This window comes from Aethalodelphis obliquidens, unplaced genomic scaffold (genome assembly GCF_003676395.1).
Source record: "Aethalodelphis obliquidens isolate GAN/ISIS:26980383/991018 unplaced genomic scaffold, ASM367639v1 scaffold32, whole genome shotgun sequence".
NCBI classification, from domain to species: Eukaryota; Metazoa; Chordata; class Mammalia; order Artiodactyla; family Delphinidae; genus Aethalodelphis; species Aethalodelphis obliquidens.
The window spans coordinates 12,778,249-12,799,626 of NW_020837976.1; the positions used below are offsets into that span (position 1 = coordinate 12,778,249).

Genomic DNA, 21,378 nt, shown 5'->3' on the forward strand with positions numbered 1-21,378 from the left:
AGGGTTGAATTGTCACAGTCTTAGCATAGTGGAAATGAAAGCAGATTTCAGCTTTGAAAACAAATACCAAAAAATGCCTGTGGTCTCCTCTCCCCTCCAGAAGATATCAAAGAAATGTATATTGATGGTTGAGGCTTACTCAGAAAAAGAAAATAGTTAATCGCTATAAATAAGGGTAAGAAAATTAATTTTCCCTACTAATCACATATACCGTTAACCCCCAGTCGTGGTATCTCCTCCTCCCTCCCTCTCCCTTAACCATATTTTTTTTTTTAGTATTTTTTATTTTATTATTTATTTATTTTGACTATGTTGGGTTTTCGTTGCCGTGGGCGGGCTTTCTCTAGTTGCGGCAAGCGAGGGCTGCTCTTCGTTGCGGTGCGCGGGTTTCTTATTGCGGTGGCTTCTCTAGTTGCAGAGCACGGGCACTAGGCAAGCAGGCTCAGTAGTTGTGGCACATGGGCTTAGTTGCTCCGCGGCATGTGGGATCTTCCTGGACCAGGGCTCGAACCCGTGTCCCCGTGTTAGCGGGCAGATTCTTAACCACTGCGCCACCAGGGAAGTCCTCCTGAACCATAATTTACAACTCCTATCCTTCCAGTCTCCATCCCTTACTGCCGTGAATACTGCTCTCTTATCCTACCTCTCATCCCCACCCACCTTATTCTCTCTTTCTCCACTCTTTTCCTGGCGTTACTTCCTCGCTCCCTAGACTGAATTGCCTTCAGGGCAGCGGTCTACCTTCTCTTGCTTCCATGTCCTGCCGTCTCAACCCTGCTGCTCCCCAGCCCTAGATTCTGCGTTCTTGCACCCAGGTTTTATCAGACCCTAGTGGAAGGCAGCCTGAGCTAGTGAACAAGGATGACAGCTTTGATGCCTGGCGGGTGTGTTCACGCCTAGCTCTGCCACTTCCTGGCTGATGAACTGGCTAAGTTATTTAACTAGCTGCCTCCTCTGACAAACAGGACTTAAAATCCCCCTTTCCTCATAAGTTTCTGTGAGGATTAAAAATACCTACCCAATTGAAACAGAGCACTTGGTCCCTAAAAAGTACCCAGTAAATATTAGGTGTTGCTGTTATCGTTGTCTTTGCTGCTGGAGAGGATTCTGCATCTGGACCAATAGATACTGTGAAGCCTGCTGCAGAGTGATGGCTCCTAACTTTGGTTTTAAGCCAAAGTCCTCACAATGGCCGTTCAAAGCCCTGTACATTCTGGTCACTGCAATCTTTTCTACCCTCACCTCCTACAACCACCCTCCTACCCAACAACACACACATCACACACTCAAGTATAAGATTCACGAGGACAGAGAATTTTGCCTGTTTTGCTCATTTCTGGCTCTCCAGCACCCGTTATTCCTAGCATGTAGTAGGTGTTCAGTAAATGAATGTTGAGTGAATGACCGAGCCCCAGTACAAATATCAGGGCCTTGGTGAAGCTTTTCCTGTCTCTCCAGTCATGGTTGCTTTCTTTTCTATATTCCTGTGCTACTTAATACATTCTTCAATTATAACATTTATCACATTGTATTTTTATGGAATACATTCTTCAATTATAACATTTATCACATTGTATTTTTATGGAAAACATATTTAAAGTCCTTCAGTTTAACAAGATGGTATAATTCAGAAGCACATTTTTACTTAATAGAGTGAAACCTTAAATTGCACAGATTTGATTGGTTACAGAAATCATAATGTTCTGCAAGTTTGTGAATTGCGTTCCCATCATGTTCTGTGAGTTATTCCACAAAATTAAGTCCAACCTTGAGAAAATCCAAGAAAAAGCGAATTAGAAAGCAAATTCCAACACACAGAGAAATCTTCCCTTAAGCAATGGCACGTTCTATATTTTGACATTACAGAAACCTCACTTTTTTACTAGCAAATAGGAAGGAGGCTTGCAAAACTCTGCCTTGTGGACATATCGGCATAGCTATAATTGTGGCTGATAAATAATCTTCAAATACAAGTAATCTCAAAAGTCAATCCTGGAAGAGTCCACCTGCTCAGGTTGGTTTTGAAGGAGGGCATTCTTCATCTGGGGGAAAACATTTACCAATTTTTCCTAAATAAAACGCTATTACTAAAAGCCAGGAGGCATATACATATTCTAGAATTCTCATCAGATCTAAAGAAAGAACTAATAAAATCTTCTATGCCTCAGGGTGAAAGTAGCGAGCAAGGACCACTCTCAAGTACATCTCTATGCCACCGATGTGATTTCAGAGCCAACGCCGCTGGCTGGCCAATCGTGTATTTATTCACTGCTGTCATTTTGGGTGTGGAGCATATTTTAAGCCACTGATTGATAACCTGTCCCTGCCATTCCCTGCTGGAAAATACCAAGACATATGCATGGGAAAATTGCTTGTCCCAGGGCAGCAGTGGTGACTGCTAAGTGGAATCTTCTGTCTGCATTCAGAGGTGATAACAATCTAAGGAAGCTCCCCTCCCTCCATCTAAGGTGGTGTGACAGCTGTGAATGCCTTTGACAGCAGTGATTATCAGCTTCAGTGAACACATTTTAACTTGGAAAAGGCATTCGTGAGGAGCAGGTACTGCTGGGATGGAATCAGGATTAGCATCCGTTCCTGGCTGATGATCTCACATCTTCTCTACTGTTGTATTTTGGATTTCTCAAATCCAAGGCAATGCAAAATCCCTGTTTTAGACAAACCTCACATGTTGGAGAACTAGACAATGATTTCTGCCAGGATGCAATTATCGGTGCTCTCTGGCCTAAACCTCAAGAGAAACAGGACTGTGCTATAACCTAGGAACTTGGAAAATTAAAATCTGGGTTGGTGCCCAGTTCCATCTTCCTTGATTGTGCCTGTGGACTGGGATGGCGGCTGGTTTCCTTTTTCGCTCGTTGCTCTGGCTCTGTGTCTGCTGGGTCTGCCTTAATAATCCTGCTCTCCAAACACACATTGTAAATATTCGTTTGGCTTTTGGGGGGAAGGGTGGGTCTTGACCCCATAGAAGGGGACACATCTGGTGCCTAACAAGTGCTCGTTAATGAACATATTGGCTCCTCCAATACTGCCGAGAGCTTTTTAGTGCAAATACTTGTTGATGCTAGTTAGTTGCTGACAATATATACATGACCTGTTATTTAATGTCACCTCATTCCTTCAGTATATTTGTTAGGTCAGAATACTAGTGATCTTGCTAAGAATTACAGTTTCCCTACTTATTGAAGATTTCTTTATTTTCTTCAGTAATCACTGATGGGTCTGATCTGAAATTCAATCTCTTAAAAATACCTTTGAGAGCACCTTATCAAATCCAGTCAACACTTCTGTGCCCTCATCTGTTTTTTGTTTGTTTTTTTGGGCGCTCCTCGCAGCATGCAGGATCTTAGTTCCCCAACCAGGGATTGAACCCGTGCCCCCTGCAGTGGAAGCGTGGAGCCCTAACCACGGGACTGCCAGGGAAGTCCCATTCTCTGCCCTTATCTGATTCAAACACATCTGGCCCAAGAGACACCTCCCTCCTCTCTGATACTCACTTCTCCCCTGGGCCCAGTGAAACCACTCCCTCTTGTGATTGGCCCCATCGGGCCAAATCCTTTGCCGTCTCTTTGCAGGCTTCTTTTTTATCACTCAGCTTTTAGAGAGTTCCATCCCAGGCCTTCTCTTTCTCCTTGAGTGAGGGCATCCACACCCTCAGCTTCAATGATCACCCATGAGACAATTTCCTCCTAATCATATGTATCTCCAAGTGAAACATATATGTTCAAAGACCCACATGTTCCCTTATTCAACAAATACTTAACGAACACCCACTGTGTGTGAAGCCTGGTGACCAATCATTGTCACCACTAGGATGTCCTGTAGGTACTTCTCTATGTCCAAAACATGCTATGAGAATCTCTCTTCCAGAAGGACAATTCAATCTGTATTTCCCATCCTTTTTTTTTTTTTTTTTTGTGGTACGCGGGCCTCTCACTGTTGTGGCCTCTCCTGCTGCGGAGCACAGGCTCCGGACGCACAGGCTCAGCGGCCATGGCTCATGGGCCCAGCCGCTCCGCAGTATGTGGGATCTTCCCGGACCGGGGCACGAACCCGTGTCCCCTGCATCAGCAGGCGGACTCTCAACCACTGCGCCACCAGGGAAGCCCATGTATTTCCCATCTTGATGAATGATATCGTTATCCCCTTGGTCACCCAAGCCACAAACTTAGGATTCACTTGAAATATCTTTCTCCTTCACTGCCCACCCTTAATCCCCATCAACATCGTGCCCACATCCATTTAGTCCAACAAATCATAGCAGTTATTCCCTCTGAATATCTCAGATCTGTGCTTGCTCCTACAACCCCTTGGCTCCTGTCTAAGTTTAGGCCTTCATCCCTGTTTGATGCATTTTGATCTCCAACATGGGACTTCCTGGGTGGCGCAGTGGTTAAGAATCCACCTGCCAGTGTGGGGGACGCAGATTTGAGCCCTGGTCTGGGAAGATCCCACATGCGGCGGAGCAACTAGGCCCGTACGCCACAACTACTGAGCCTGCTCTCTAGACCCCGAGAGCCACAACTACTGAGTCCACACGACACAGCTACTGAAGCCCGTGCACCTAGAGCCCGTACTCCACAACAAGAGAAGCCACCACAATGAGAAGTCCACGCACCGCAATGAAGAGTGGCCCCCGCTCGCTGCAGCTGGAGAGGGCCTGTGCGCAGCAAGCAACGAAGACCCAACGAAGCCAAAAATAAACAAACAAATAAATAAATACTCCAACATGTCTTCTATGCTACTGCAGCATCAGACCTTCTTGATATGCAAATTTCACCATGAATTTCCCTTCCTAAAGCACTTCATGGTTCCAAAACACCTTCAGAGTGAAGGTCAAGCTTCATAGCTTGGCCACAGCCCCTCCTGCACCTGGTCCTGGCCCTGTCGTCTGCCATCGTGCGTTCTGTTCTCCATCCATACTAAACAACTTGCCGTCTCCCAGGGATATCACACCCTTTCGTACCTCTGTTCCTAAGTATATCTGCTTGAGAAGCCCTTTGTCTCCCCTCTACACTACTGTTCCTCTTTTAAATGACAGTAGAGCCTAGTGGAGAAGCATGTCAACTTTGGGGCCAAGACATCCTGGACAAGTTGCTTTTGCTCTTTGAGCCTCAATTTCATCATTAGGGTCATTGTAAGAATCAAATCAGATATTTGTTGAATCAGTGAATTATGTATTCATGTAGTGCCTACTACCTGCCAGCCCTTATGCTGAGAACCAAAGATATAGCAGTGGGCAAAGCAGTGGAAGCCCCTCCCTAAGGGATCTTGTATTCTGTTTAGCACAGAGAAAGTGAACAAAAAAGGTTATAATTATTACTCACCCAAGGCTTAAGTAATAGCTCCTTGGGGAAACTTTTCAGACCTATGTCCCAGTTTCCATTCTGAATTAGGTGCTCATCTCTATGGCTCTATATCACACTGTATGGTGCCGTTATCACAGCATCATGTTGTGTCATAATTGCCAGTATTTTCCTCTTGCTCGTCTACAGCTCTGAGTTCCTTGAGGACAGAGCCTGGGACTTTTCTTCTTATGTTACCAGCTTGTAGTACACAAGAAATCCAGCTATATGTGTCAAGTGAATGAGTGAATGAACATTTCAGAGTATGCTTAACTTATTGTTTAAAAATAGCATCTACCACTAAAGACCGTTTGCTATAGGCCAGAGACTATGTCAATTGCTCCAACTGTATTATGTAATTTAATCTTCACGGCAACACTATGAAACCAGTTTTATTACACCTACTTCATAGATGAGGAGACTAAATCTTAGAGATGCAGAGTAACTTGCTAGGGTCACATAGCCCGCAGGTGGTGAAACCAAGCCAGGGACCCAAGTCTGCCTGATGCCAGAGCCCCAGCTTCAATCCATGATGCTTCGTAAGAGGAGCCATTTCTCTATGGGGCAGTTGGAGATGTAGGATGATGGTCTGGATATACTTTATTTTAGATACGTCTGTGTACATAAGACAAACCTTAACCTACAGTCAGATGTACACGAGACATTTTAGCTTATTTGTGTGTATGTGATCTGTGCGACTCTCTTGGCCCCGCTGAGGGGGATGGGAAATGAAAGGTTTTAAAAAGTTCACAGTATGACAGCCTCTTCCAGTTTAGACTGTCTTTGGAGCGCTCAGTCTCTTGCGTGAATATTCAGTCTTTTAGATGTCCTCCTCTCTCCCTGGGTTCTCTGCCTAACTGTACCAAGCCACCGATTTTAGTGTGATGAGGCTGCACCTTGATTGGGGAGGAAGGTGTTGGGGAGACACTCTTTGAAAGCCATCTCTTCCCAGAGTCTCAAATGGGACTTCTGCCTCATTAGGCAAAAGAAATTCCCTTAGGCTGAGAACAAAGCCAAAACCTCTCTAACGTCTCCCTTCAGGGACCCGTAGGTGGGAGATTCTGCTTTTTCCCACTTCCACCTGCTTCTTTCCAACCTTGGGGTTGGAAAGGGCACTCTCCCCGCCCTCTTCCTGCCTGTTTGGCATTTCTCTCTGTCCTAGCATCCTCCTTCCCAAAGTGGAATGTGCCTTCCCCTTCTCCCCAGGGCTAAACTGGAGAATGGCTGCCAGGTAACCTGATTTATGGGCAGAGGAATGAAAACACATCTGTTTAATATTTTCAAATTATTACCCCTGTTACCCCTGCATCTCGGAGGGTAATCACAAGTCTCTGGGGGCTCTCTGGGTCCCTTTAGAGTGGTGTGGTTCAGAGCAGTCCTGGAGGAAGACTTACAAGACTCTTAGGTACCTCCTCCACCTGCCTCACTACCCCTCCCCTTTCAGCCCATTCACCCAAATTCCTGGCCATAGTCCTCTTTTTCATGGACAGCCCAGAAACAGTGGGAGTATTCTCTCCACAAAATTAGTCGGTATAACCAATGATCTATATATACATTCAAATTCTGACAAACATAGTCCCTAGGATAACACCAGTTATGTAACCTATTACTTAAATATGGGATCATGGAAAAGAAAGCTATTCAAAAGAGCCCCAAATGAGAGAATGTATGCGGAAAACATTAAATATTTGATTTGTAGACTGTGCCTTTTAACTTCAGACTGTTCCCAAAGAAAGGGGAAGCTTTTGTGAAGAGGAACAAATTAGTAAGGAAATTAACAGCCATGGGTCAAGTAACAGAAATAGTAAGAGGAAGTGTTGATCTTTGTAGCAGTAACTACACTCTCATGCCCCTTTAGCTCACTGTGCAATGTGAGGCTTGCTGTGTATCTCTTGTACTCAGATATTTGTCTGTTGTACCTTGTGAAGTCTTAGGTCGGAATTGGATCCTTATTGTACGAAAAAAAATTCTCATGTCAGTTGAGATATGGATGAAGGAATCAACTTGTGCACTGTGAATTCACTGGAGAAAGTAGAAAATAAAATTATTAAAATATAGTTCAAAAGGAGAATTCAGAATAGGAAAAAATGCCCCCTTATTTAAGATTATCATTACCATCTGGGTTGTAAACCATTTGACTCTAATTCTAGGAGCTTGATGCCAGAAATAACTTATTACCAGGGAAATATGCTGGAGAATTGTCAGGAATGACAAATTTTTTTACTTGTTTTAACATCTGTATCACAAAATGATAAAGCTGGTAAGCCATACAATGATGTGAAGGCATGAGCCTAGTACTTTCTGCGACATATATTTATTCTGTCTTTTACATTCCAATTCTCCTTCCTTTCCCACCCCACAAAGGGTCAGAGACCACTTTTGATAAGCAGAGAATCCTTCAAACTCCCTTCTTCTTTCTGAAGGAAAGCACTGGACACATCTGGAATCTGTTCAGAATTTATAATCTAATCCATACACTTTGCACAGTACTAGCAATTCTATTCACGGCTCTCTTTTCACAGTGGTCATGTTGAGAAGTACATAAAGTACTTGATTCTTACCTTGATCTATAACATTTATGAGTTCACATTAAACATAGACCACCACTGTCCAATCACATTGATAAAAGCATGTCATTTTGAAGTTCCAGCTCACTACTTCCTGGCTGTGTGACCTTGAGCATGTTGCTTAATCTCACTAGTTTACTCATCTTTAAAATAGGGATGGTAATAATAATAGTACCTGGCTCCTAGCCAATGTATTTGAAAGCTTCATTGCAATGATACAGAACAACTTGAATGTTGAGAGCCTCCAAATACTAAATTGGATGTTCACGTGTTTAATTCAAAGGAAATAAAATACATGACAAGGATTTAATTATGTGTATCAGGAGACAGTATAAGAATTTGAATTGGGAGGTCGTGTGTAATCATGATGTTCTAAAATGGTGGTTATCTTTTTTTTTTTTTAACTCTGGGGATTCTTTTGTGCAGAAAATCTCTTAATTTGCAATCTTTGATCTTCTCATTATTAACGTAAAGGTATATTGATTAGAAGGAAATGCAGCTTCCTCTTAGCTTTTCAGGTTTGGGGCTACTTTCGGGGAGGCGGCTGCTGCTGTTTGGAGAATGGGGGAGGAACCTGGAAGTTTTAACCCCTTAGTCTGATATACTTTCTAGAAGGAGGCTACCAGGTCGTCTTATATTTTTCTGAAACCAGACGGAGTTTAATTTTCCTGACACAAGAACTTGGTACTGAAGGAGTTAAAGGGTCTCCCACACCCCTCTGCCTGAATCGTTCTTTTGTGTACACAGCTGCAGTGGGAGCTCGGGTTGGAAAGGAAATGGTTAGAGGAAGAGCTGGTTTTCAGACCCAGGCGAGTCTGCGAGGGGGGCCGGGGGTGGCCTGGGGTTTTACATGCCAGATGTAGGCCTGCCCGGGTGCCTGCTTGGAGCCGCTGGCTGGTCACGCCGGGGCCCAGCGCTAATCAAGACGAGGTGATGAGTTAGCGGGTTGCTATGGGGATGGGCCGGGCCACGTGACCAGGGTGCTGCTGCCGGCGCTTTGACGTCAGCAGCCGGGAGGGCGGGCCTCGAGAGGGCGGGGCGGGATCCGAAGAGGAGAAGGGAGCTGCGAGCAGCGAGCAGGCGGCAGGCGCGGTCTGCGCGAGGAGCAGGCGAGCGGGAAGGCGAGACGCAGCCACCTTCCTCACCAGCCAGCCCACAGCGGTTTGTTTCCATCCTCGGGAGTGCGCCAATGCCCGGGCCGACCCAAACCCTGTCCCCAAATGGCGAGAACAACAACGACATCATCCAGGATAACGGGACCATCATTCCTTTCCGGAAGCACACAGTGCGCGGGGAGCGTTCCTACAGGTAATGGGGCTGGCACGGGAGCGGCGCCGGGCGGGGGACCGCGGCGGGCGGGCGCGCGGAAGTCCGCCCGTTATATAATGGAGCAGACGCTGCCCCCGGACCCGGCTGCAGACGGGCGTTTGTAAAGGCGGTTGTGATTATTTGCTATCTGTTTCCATGTGTCATGTTGGGTGTGCACGGAGGCTTCCCGATTGCAGATGGAAAGCATTTTGTGAATAGGTTTGCTGCCTGCAAGGGGTCTCCCTCCATCTCTTTCCTTCCACATTGATTTCAAAATGCAAGCAATTTTCTCCCCCTCTCCAAAGGGAGACAGGCTGGAGCACTTCCTTTCCTCCTTCCTTTTTAGATTTTAAAGGAACCATGAGGTAGGCTGTGCCTGAAGACAGGGAACCAGGAAGATGGTGAGGAAAAGGTTTGCGCTTGCCCTGGTGTGCGTGTGTGCAGGAAAGATGGAATCCTCTAGATTAAGCTGCAGTCTGTGATGTTGAACCGCCAGATTGATGGAGCTTTGTAAGAATTCTGCTCGCTGATTGGTGCAAGGATTGACAGCAGAGGTCACGGTGTCAGACATTCATCAAAATTTTCTCCATAGAACCCAAGGTTTATTAGAAAGAGACTGGACTGCAATGGACCTGAAAAGAACTGGGTGCCGTTATGCATTTTCTTAGGAGTTTATGGCCTCCGCATGGGTGGGGGAGCCCGCCCTTCTTATTTACAGTAGGAAGGTAATTCCTGGTATTTTGCTGAGGTCTGATTTGAGGATGGGACTGATGTTGGTCATTGTGTTGTGAGCCTTTTGATTAATGAGGCAGCCTGTACGGTTGGCATCATTTTTACATTAGCATATCTGGCAATATGTTCTAGTAGATAAGCTCATTAAAATTGTTTGCATTGTTTGATAAGGATAACAATGTAATGGAGAATGCAGCTAGAGTCTAATGCAGCTCAAGGCCAGACTTTAAGGGAGACTGATAGCTTCGTTCATATTTCCTCTGAAGTTCTTTTGTACTGGGGTAGTTATTTTTAAATGTTACCTTGATAACCGCTAACAATGCTTTTGCTTTGAGGCAGAGCGCACATACCTCTGAAATGCATCCTCTCAGCGAGCAACAGGAAATAACTTTGTTTTTTTAATGCCTTCATCTAAACATTCAAATGGTATTATGGGCAGACTAGTCTGTGTGTGTGTAAATATTGCATATTTTAAAAATAGAGCCCAAAGTACCCCCACATCCTCTCTCTTTGACCAAAGAAATGCTATGAGCTGACTGAAAAAAAAAAAATTATAAGCAATCTTTGCCCTGTCATCTCTGGCAGTTACATAAATAGTGGGAGTTAATTTTGGCTGTGCCCATGAGGTCACCAAAATCTCATGCCTATGGTTCCAAGTAATATGTTGACATGGCAGCCTTAGAGATTCCAATTGCTGGTTAAACCAAGCACTTAATATAAACCAAAATTGGTTAATATAAATTTGCTTAATATAAACCAAAATTGGTCCACAACCTCTGGGACTCTCCTTTTGGAGACCCATGAGACTGGAACTTTGGGTCCCTTCTCTCCTTTACTTCTCTCCACCTTTCTCTGGACATTCCAAAGCTTAAAGTAGAATTTAAAAACAAAAACAAAAACTCTGAGTTGCTTTTAAACCGCACTTATTTAAACTGCTCTTATAGGTGATAAATTTGAAGCCCATATTTCTTCAGTGATTTCACCTCTGGCACTTAAGTAGCAGTTGTTTTTAAGACAGAGTTCGAATTTTACCGCATGGGCCGAACGAAGGCAGTCGCCTGGTTGGGTTTTATTAGTCATATGAGCGAACTTGCAATGGCAGTGGAAAAATCATTTGGTAGAAAGGTTAAATGCTACCTTTTGTTGATGAATTATTGCTTTAAAATAAAAATTTATTCACCTTTTAAATTCAGTCCAAGTTATTATTTCCATTTCCTGAACTATTCCCAGTTTGCTGTCTGAGTCCCTGTATGGTACCTGAAATTATGTGAAAAACAAAACTGAATTTGAATAAAGACCTGACTGAGCAAAATCTTAAGTCACTAAGAGCATCATCACCTTTGTATTTAATATAATAGGAGTATTGGATGCTATAGTGAGAGACATCATAGGTTAAATGAAGAAAGAAGACTCCAAAATTACATTTGTATTGTGTTATGTAAAGAGTGCACATGGAGACAGACACACTTGATATTTTCCTTGGTCTGTTTTTCTTTCAAAGTGGATGACCAACGTAGTATAACTACCACTTATTTTTTTGGAGGGGTGGAGGGGAAGGAAAAATGTGACACGTTTTTCTATCCAGGAAGTGTTCCATAATGGTTTTGGCGTCCTGAGGCTGGAGTAATATTGCCATTTAATTGCTGAGGAAACTTGGAAGGCAATTTGAAAGCCAGAGGAGAGATTTAACCACATAAGTTTTACTTTGGCTGTAGGTTCATTTTGGCCCCCAACGATGAGGTGAGCTTGAGAGTTCTGTTGGAGTGCCACGGAGGGGCCTGAGTCAGCCGAGAGCCCTGGGAGTATCACAGGGAATTCTCTTTGTGGTTCCTTTACTGACTTCTAGGTAGGGCCGCAGCAGGTCCTTCAATCTTTGGCTTTATTTTCTACCTTTTCTTACTACATATAGACTCTCTCATCACATTCTTATAAAAGTTTTTGTGAAGTTAACTTCAAATATTTAAAACAAACACCATCTTAAGAGGTATGTAAATATAAGAAGAGCGCAGTTATTACTGAAAGGGGACTCTTCCAGGTTCTGCAGGACAAGAACACCCCTCACCTGGCTGGGAGCACAGGTGAGAGGAGAAGCAGATACCCAGAGAACAAGACTGTTCTTTCCAGCCCCATCTGGGGGCAAGTGGTCACTCTTCCCAGGAGGAGACATTATTGTCATAATATTTGCACGAGATTGTTTATAAATAAGGATCAAATATGGTTCACAACCCAGATATCTTGATCCAGGTATCTCTTGGTATAAACAGAACCCATTTTTACAGACTGGACTAGAGGGGGTGGTAAATCATTATTGAAACAGAGTGCACTTCGATTAGCAGAGCAAGTTTCCTTTAGAAAATTACCCTTCCACTAGCAATTTCAATTGAAAAGAGCAAGTGCAAAAATGGCTCAGCAGAGCTGACTGGACGTGTTTCCACGGCTCACGTCCACTCCTGTGTGATCGCCTTCTCAGCCCCAGCTTCCTCATTGCATTTATGAGCGATAGAAATCCATATATTTTAAGAGCTGCCTAAAAAATAAATGTGGTGTGGGCCATCTGAGGTGACTGTTTAATTCACAGAGCGAACAAGTCGAGCTCTTGCTCTGCTGGGAGGGGCGACTCTCTATAGCTCTGTTTCATGCAGATGCTCGTAGGAAATGAAATTTATTAACTGGCCCTCTGCCCACTGCATCTTTGTTTGCATACTCCAGGCTTTTAAGAATGAATGTATAAGTCCAGAGGACTGGTTCCACATGGGTGTTAGAACACGCAACTACAGTAGCATGTGTTTCTGAATACTTAAAAAAATAATAATAAATTACTTGGCCCCAGGCAATGGACTGTAAAGAAAAGCACAACGAAAACTTAAGCCTAAAACATTGGCTCTGACATCCAACTTTGCCAGTTTTGAAAAATGAACTCGTGGTAAGGAAAACAAAAAGAAATAATGTGTGTGTGTGTGTGCACACGCATGTGCACAAAAGATAGTTGTGAAAGCGTGTTCTGTTTAATAGAAGCTGTTGCAACACGCCTCACTTTAACCAGAATGTAGACTTCAGATCACATTCCCCTGAATAGGAGCTGCAGACAGCAGAAGTCTCCTTCATACATCTCCATTATGTATATATTAGTATCATCTGGGTTTACTACTGTCATAGGAGGTTTTTGAAAAAGTGATTTTTGTCCTTTACAATTTTCTTAGTATTTTTAAAGGGTACTTGATGCTTTGATTATTAGGTGCCCAATTTTTGAACTTCTTTTCAGGGTCCTTTGTCAGGGCGTCTGCTAAGGGGATGGTCTTCCCGGTGCCCTTGGTGAGAGGCTCACCCCTGCTCAGCAGTGGTTGTCACTGGTCTTATCTCTTTACGGTACATTATCTTAGTAGAACAGTGGTTTGAGATGGTCCTCTGAATTTAGGAGGTTGATTTCCATACGCAGTATCTTTCCTATATATACAGAGACCTCTTGAAGCTGCAATGAATAATCCCTTAGGTCAGCGGAGGGGGAAATATCAGGACTAATCTAAATATTCCGTTTGGCTTGGAGAATTAATTTGACAGACGCTTGAGAGTCTTACTCTGGCCAAGCTCTCTGCCAGATGTGCCTTCAAGGACCTTGAGTTCTATTTCAAAGTCAGATGTGTGAGCTGTTCATTTTGTAACAGGTTTACTTTGTTGTGAATATTTGGCTTGGTCTGATAGCAAAAGTGGATTGCACTTCCTGAGCCCACAGTGACTCAAAGTAGAAAAAGACACCCTCCAGGCCAGTGTGCTGTAGGGAGCTAAGAGACATTGGTGGAGACCAACAATTTGGGTGAAAAGAGAGTGCAGACTTTAGAATCAGAATTTTCATGGGCCTGGCAAGGCACATATTGGGCAGAAGCGGAGAGCAGGGCAGGAGCATTGGAAGGCAGGCAGGTGACCAGAACTTGAAAATAGAAAGCCATTGAAAGCACATTAATTGGAAGACAACATAGTAAAAACAGAGGTGCGTGCTGGAATTGATCTCCCGTTTTGCAGTGAGAGTTGAAAGGAAAATGGAATCCTCCAGTGCCCCACCCTGCAGAGCCCAGAATTCCTAGCGAATACTTAGCTTGCTCTAGTAGAGCGAACTCTCCAGCTCTAGTGTAGGTAGATGTTCCTGGCTCAAGTCATCTTTCCCTCAGTAGAACCAATCAGGGCAACTTCTTCCCAGAACGGGTTTGGTACTTAGGTCAGATGGTGGCTTCTGTATTTACAGATGCCCACTTCATAGTTACCGGGCTAAAGAGATGGCTGTTGTATAGAGTTTACACTATTTTGATCCTCCCAAACTCTCCAGGCTAATTCGAATTTTACTCACTTGAACCAGGACTTACTTAAAGCGTTATCTTGTTTTTTCTAAAGGAGCGGAAGGTGGTGATAGATGCATGGGATGGTCAAGTTGATGGCTGCTTTTAGTGATGGATGCTTTTGTGTAATGTATCTAGTAAAGGAAGTGTAACTAGAGCTCAGCCTTTGTCTTTTTTCTAGACCTCATTTGCTTCGGGCAGGTAAAATGTGCCCAAAGAGCCAGATTTGGGTTATGACGTGGAACAGAAGAGGAGTAGGGCAAGAGACTTGAAAATGAAGAGCACGCGTTATAGAGTGTGCATTGGCAGAAGTCTGTAAAACTTGGGATCTTGCGTACAGAATTGGTCCCGAGGTTTATAGCCAGTGCTTGTTACATCATCCGTAACATGACAGTGCTCTTCCTATGAGGCACACTGTTTTATTTTTCCTAGAAGTAGTGTTTATTTTTCTTTTATAACACATTAATTCTTTGTTCTTAAGAGAGCCTACCCTGGCAAAGCCCCGAGAGGTAATTTGTCAAAAATGCCAGCGGCATTGACATCTCAGGGCGTCGTTCTTGGGTTCACAGTTCTACTTTGGTTACAAACAGTAGTCTCCCCTCATGCAAGAGCCCGCCTGGTTCCGCGCAAGGTTTGCATTTGGTGCTCAGCAAATCAGGAGAAGGCGCAGCCACTAACATGGGCTCCTCTTCCCCCACCCCAGTCTACTTCCATTTTGTCATTTTGGAAAGCCAAAACGTGTTTTCAGGTTATTAATAATAAAATCTTTTAAATTTCCACTCTTTAAATAATTACACAATTATTGTTGTATTGAAATTTAAGCCAGGGCTTCCCTGGTGGCGCAGTGGTTGAGAGTCCGCCTGCCGATGCAGAGGACACGGGTTCGTGCCCCGGTCCGGGAAGATCCCACATGCCGCGGAGCGGCTGGGCCCGTGAGTCATGGCCGCTGAGCCTGCGCGTCCCGAGCCTGTGCTCCGCAATGGGAGAGGCCGCAACAGTGAGAGGCCCGCGTATTGCAAACAACAATAACAACAACAAAATTTAAGCGAGAATTCCGGCAGTCTAAGAATCTGTTCTTTCAGCAAACTTACGGGGTTCCTTCTGTACGCCAGGCTCCATGCCAGGCACTTGAATTCAGAGATAAATCATGCAAAGCCCCTTCTTGAAAAGCCTCTAGTATTGGGGACAGCAGGCAGGAAGGCAGTGCTTGACGGAAGAAATCTGAGGTGAAGAGGTACCTCTGACCCCAAGAAAGTAATTCTGTGATTCTTGTGCTGATGCTCGGCCAGGGCAAAATTACCACTCCTGTAATTTTCAGAAGCTGTTAGAAATGGCGCATGTAAATAAAAGCTATGTTTGAGTGTGTGTGTTCCCTACCACGACCTCTGTGTATAAGTTTTTATGCAGCCCCAAGGCACAGTCTTGAGCATTGTTGAGTGACCTCCGTGGTGGGAAGGTAGTCACTTGGGGAAAAGTAAAAGGCTTATCTCTTTTGATCCGCCAAGTTTTATATTTGTACTGCCCATCACTATGTTTAAAATAGTACAGTATTCTAACTTTTATGTAAAGAAAATTTATATATTCATATTTCCTTGATGTGCATGGAGAAACTGAAGGAATATAGACTAATCGCAGTGGAACTGTACAGACCGTCCCTGGGTACCTTTCTTTGTTTAACAAAAAAGCTTACGACTATGTAAATGCACTACCTAATCAATCAATGGTGTTTCATTTAACACCTTAGTAGCATTTTAAAAATTAAATGAGTTTTGATTTTTAACAGTGAGTTGTACGTGCTGAAGTGTGTTGGGAAGCATCTCAAAATATCATGGACTTGTTGAAGTCACATGGATGATATTAAAGATTTGCCTAACGCAAGTACCGCCCTTTAAAACGTCGCAAATCACAGATGAAACGTGCTCGCACAGCATCCGCCCCTTGAGGTTTCACACATAGCAATGCATAGTCCATGTTTTGTTCCCTTTCCCCCAGAGGCCATCGGAGCGTGATCGGTATCGTTCTTTTTTTGTGATGCGGCCAGCCTGCTTAGTATGCAACAGGAATCTTGCACTAACTGCAAAATAATCTTCTGTGAGGATTCTTTGTCAGTATCCGCTTTGGGTGTTTCTCTGCTCATTTATTGAGCACCTGGTGTGTGTCAGGTATTGTGCAGGGGCCCTTAAAAATGTGAGATTGCGGGTTATGGCCATTTCTTAGCCACTCTGCTGCTGTCCTCTGCCCCAAGCCCCACCTCCCGCCCCCAGCTCTGAGTCTGACTCGCCCCCTTATGGAAGTTATTGAGCAATATCTGGCCTTGATGGGACCCCCCGCGGTCGTGCTAGACACCAGCTAGGAAACAGGCCATCTGCATTCACCAGCCCCTCCCCCGCCCGTCTGGGTGAAGGCTGAGTGGATCCCATGGAGACTGACCAATTAAGAAGAAACAATAGGAGAGCTTTGAATACATTATCCCAGCTATAGGGACCTGCTGCTCACCGGCGGCAGCCACGAAATAGAAAGCTTGCGGAGCTCGTGAGCCAAGGTCTCTGCTAGGAAAGGAGGAAGCGGAAGAGGGAGTGATTGGTGGGTGCCGTGGGGTGGAGAGGGGAGCGCAGGATGAGGGCTTCTTGGGGTGGATGTGTCAGCCCCTCCCCTTCCCCCCTGGCTTCCCATCTCTTTCTGTTTCTGGGGGCCTAGTACATCTGTCCCTCCAGCACGTATTCTCCAGGGAGAAGGAAAAAGAGATGAGAGTCATCAGCCGCCTAGGCAGGGGGCTGAGGACAGGAAGGCATGGGGACCTGTAAGTCTTTCCAACACCCCTTAGAGGGGCTGGCAACACACAATAAACGGAAAAGCAGGTTTGGTGTTTGGGAAGCCGGTTTGTCTTTCCCTGGAATTTCTGACAGGCAGATAGCATTGTCATATCACCGACTTTAAGATGTCAGTGTGAACATGCATTGCAGGCTGTGTGATGAGTGTCACTGCTACCTCACCTCCCATTCAAAACTTAGTCTACCCCTCAGTAAGACCAACTGGGGCTCTCAAAGTCCCAGACTGCTGCTCAGAGAAGCAGGGAGCGGTAGCAGGCAAAGCTTGGTCTCTGGCCTGAGACACTCTGCCACCCCTTTCTAACCGTTTCATCCAGGGTGAATTTTTTAGCCTCTCTAAGCCTCATTTTCCTAATGTGCTAATGGAAATAATGATAGCATCAACCTCACAGTTCTTAATGAGGACTTAAATGAGATACGGAATATAAAGTATACCAAGCAGTGAATGGTGCAAAAGTAAATGCCTTTAAAAATGTTAGCTAGTACTGTTGCTTGTAATTTCAATGTACCCTTTTACCCTGTCTTTATAATAAGCTATGACCTTTGTGTCGTCGGTACGTGTTACAATACTTGGCACATAGCAGATGTTCATTAAAAGTTCAAATTCAGTCTGGGAAAAATTCAAACAAATTATACTGTGCTGTCCCCCACCTTACCAACTCTATTAAGAATTAATTTTACATACCGTAAACTGTATCCATTTAAAGTATATGATTCCATGAGTATTGGTGGTATGTATGCCTTTGAAGCCATCACTCCCAAAAGATTCCTGGTACCCTTTGCAGTTCATATGTCTTCTGTCCACAGCCCCAGGCAACCACTGCTCTGCTTTCTGTCACTGTAAATTAGACTACATTTTATATAAATGGAATCATACAAATTGTACTCTTTAGTGTCTGACTTCTTTTACTCGGCGTAATGATTTTGAGATTCATCCACGTTGGGTTTACCAGCACATCATTACTTTTTGTGGCTGAGTAGTATTCCACTGTATGGCTATACCATAGTTTATCAATTACCAGCTTGTGAACATTTGGGTTGATTCCAGTTCTTGGTAATTATGAATACAACTTCTATGAATATTCATGTATAAATCTTTGTGGAGCAAATGTTTTCATTTCTCTGAGGTAAATATCTAGGAGTGGAATGTTTGGGTAATATCATTGGTGTTTAAGAAACTTAAGAAACTGCAAATAGTTGTCCAATGTGGTTGTACCATTTCACATTTCTACCAGAAGCGTAGGAGAGTTCCAGTGGCTTCACATCCTTGTCAGCACTTGGTATTGTCAGTCTTTTCAATTTAGCCATCCTTATAGATGTGTACAGGTATACTGTTGAGATTTTAAGTTATGTTTTTTTGATGATTAATGATGTTCAGTGTCTTTTATGTGTTTATTGGCCATTTGTGTATATTCTTTAGTGGAGTGTGTGTTCAGATGCTTTGCCTGTTTAAAAAAATTAGTTGGTTTATTGTTATAAGAGGATTATAAAAAGTATAACCTAGATACTATAATATAGTCTTGACTTAGATTTTAATGGGTTTGAGTCTTGTGTTTTTAACCTGAATATAATACCTCTCAAGAAAAAGAATAGTTTTTTCTACATGTTCTTTATCCCCACTGCCTTTTCTAGCAATTAGGTCCAGCTCTTAGTAAATATATATTAAATGATTCTATTAAAATAGACTGCAAAATAATAACAGGATCATTATATTAACTCAGGGAAAAACCACTAAATCCACTTAAAAAGTTATATTAAAGAGTTAAATTTTGGAGCTGTGTTTTCTTTGGGGCCTTGATAGATATGAGATGCTCTTTTAACTCTGTGGGGAAGAACCCTGTAATTCTGTAGCTACTCTTTTCTTTCTATTGAGTGTTCCCTTAACGCTGTATGAAACTTTCTGCTATTGAATTTAAAAGGAAAATGTGTGTAGAAACGTTTTCTTCTTTAAAGAGAGCAAGGAGCCATTTTCATACTTTCGAAATTTTGCCCAGGATAATCAAAGCATTACATGCCTCCTCCGCCCTTTTTTTTTTTTTTTTTTTTTTTAATCTTGCTCACTCCTTTTCATTCTGTCTAATCTGGCACTTCTGTTGTTGTTGCCAGTTTGGCTCCTGACTTCTCAAAACCCCTGAGGAGAAATTGCCTCAAGTAGAGTTTAGAAACTGGGAAGCAAAAGCTCAGTAAGGTCCTAGGTTTACCTGAAAGGATCTGCTGAGGGCCCTTGTGATTTTTGAAAGGGTAGGAATGCTTGGCTTCCAGAATCTTTGCAGCTGAAAACCAAATTTCTTAACCACATATGTTTCAAAACCCAAAGATACTATAAAATAAAGGTCACTTGTGACTTCCCAAATGCCATAGGTCTACTAGTAGATTTCGAGTGCAACTTCTTTCATCTGTCACTTATTCATTTCATTGCAAAACCGTGAGGCCAGATTTCAGCTGAATTACTGCTTCTATGGTGGCAGTAATCTCTTGCTGTCTAGGTCATGGATGATTATTTTCTGTGTTCTGTTTAGGACTGAGCAAGTTATAGCCACTCGAGGATCAGTTGAGAGTTGAAAGTGTTCTTTTTGCTTTAATTGAGGTTGTTCCATGAAAGGAAGCCAAATACCACTCAACAGGACATCCTGTGATTCCCTTAGTTTACGATGGCCAAGAACATGACTTTTTTTTTATATAAGATTATTGCTTGCTTCCTTTCCTGTTAACAAGGGAGCCCAGAACCAATGATGTCCATTTGGCTTTAAGGACAATAACTAGCAAACAACTAAACCTCGCTCCAAAATCACCTAAAGAATTATAGGACATGAGCTTCCCTGGTGGCGTAGTGGTTGAGTCCGCCTGCCGATGCAGGGGACACGGGTTCGTGCCCCAGTCCGGGAGGATCCCACATGCCGTGGAGCAGCTGGGCCCGTGAGCCATGGCCGCTGAGCCTGCGCGTCAGGAGCCTGTGCTCCGCGGCGGGAGAGGCCACAACAGTGAGAGATCCGCATACCGCCAAAAAAAAAAGAATTATAGGACATAGACGAACGTCCAGGTCTTTTTATGTGAGCCAACAATGATTTGGTCATTGTTTGCATTTAAGTGACTGCTGGTTCTGTTGTCCTGAAATAATAACTGAAAAAGGGAGGAAACTAGACCAAACTAGAAGTTCTAGGAATTAAATATGTTAACATAAAATCTGGAATCGGGTATATTATGGTATATCTGAACAATGAAATGTAGTGCAAGTACTACACATGAAGAAGATATGGAAAATGTTCAAAATGTGTTAAGAGAAGTAAGCTGATTAGTACAAAAATACGTGTGCATTGTATTGGTTTCCTAGGGCTGCCATAACAAATTTCCACAAACTAGGTGGCTTGATACATATTCTCTCACAGTTGTGGAGGCTGGAAGTCTGAAATGAAGGTGATGGAAGAGCTCTGCTCCCTCTGAAGGCTCTGAAGGGAATTCGTTCTTTTCCTCTTCTGCGTGGTCGCCCTCTGTGTCCCTTGGCTTGTAGCCGCATCACTTCAATCTCTGCTCTCTTATCACATGACTTCCTTCCCTGTGTATCTGTGTCTCTCTGGGTCTCTAAACGGTCTTCTCATAAGGACACCAGTCATTGAATTTAGGGCCCTAACCTCATCTTATCTAATTACACCTGCAAAGACTCTCTTTCCTAATAAGATCATATTCTGAGGTTTCGAGTGGACGTGAATTCCAGGGGGCACACTATTAAATCTAGTGTACGTATGTGTGTGTGTGTGTGTGTAACTGTTTTTATAAATGTACATGTATAAAATACACACCCCACACACTCATATAAAAGAGGTCTTTAATTTTATCTTTATTTTCTACTTTCTCTCTAGTGAAAATGTACTGATTTTTTAATATAAAATACTTTTAAAAATAAAAAAATAGCACTTTGACATCTACTTTTTAAAAAGAGTAGTTTTTTTAAACTAGCATTCTACCTTGAAATTATTTTCTTTGCTTCATCACACTATTATGAGATTTTTTAACCTTAATTTAAAATAGAAATTAATCCTTTGTAGCATATATACACAAAAATATATAGAGTCAATTCATATTTTTATGGTATTAATTGTGTTTATTATGCTTAGTATAACAATAACTAACACTGAAGTAAAGTAAACTAGGTCTTTGTGACTTTGGGTCAACCAGTATAATATCAGACCTTTGCTTTAAGTCTGGGGAAACACACACACACACACACACACACACACACACACACACACACACA

The 21,378-nt window shown here is 43.3% G+C and overlaps 1 protein-coding gene across 2 annotated transcripts in view; it reads left to right on the forward strand.

Annotated features, from left to right (window-relative positions):
- Positions 1 to 21,378, forward strand: part of MAPRE2 (microtubule associated protein RP/EB family member 2) — a 162,034-nt gene that overhangs the window by 51,331 nt on the left and 89,325 nt on the right. The window contains exon 1 of one of the 2 annotated variants that reach the window (XM_027127727.1): positions 8,988 to 9,238. The exons of the other annotated variant lie outside the window; for it this stretch is intronic. Within the exon in view, the coding sequence (XP_026983528.1) occupies positions 9,120 to 9,238 (119 nt within the window). The 5' untranslated portion in view covers positions 8,988 to 9,119. Of the gene's footprint in view, positions 1 to 8,987; positions 9,239 to 21,378 lie in introns of those variants that run through there. 2 annotated transcript variants of the gene reach the window in all.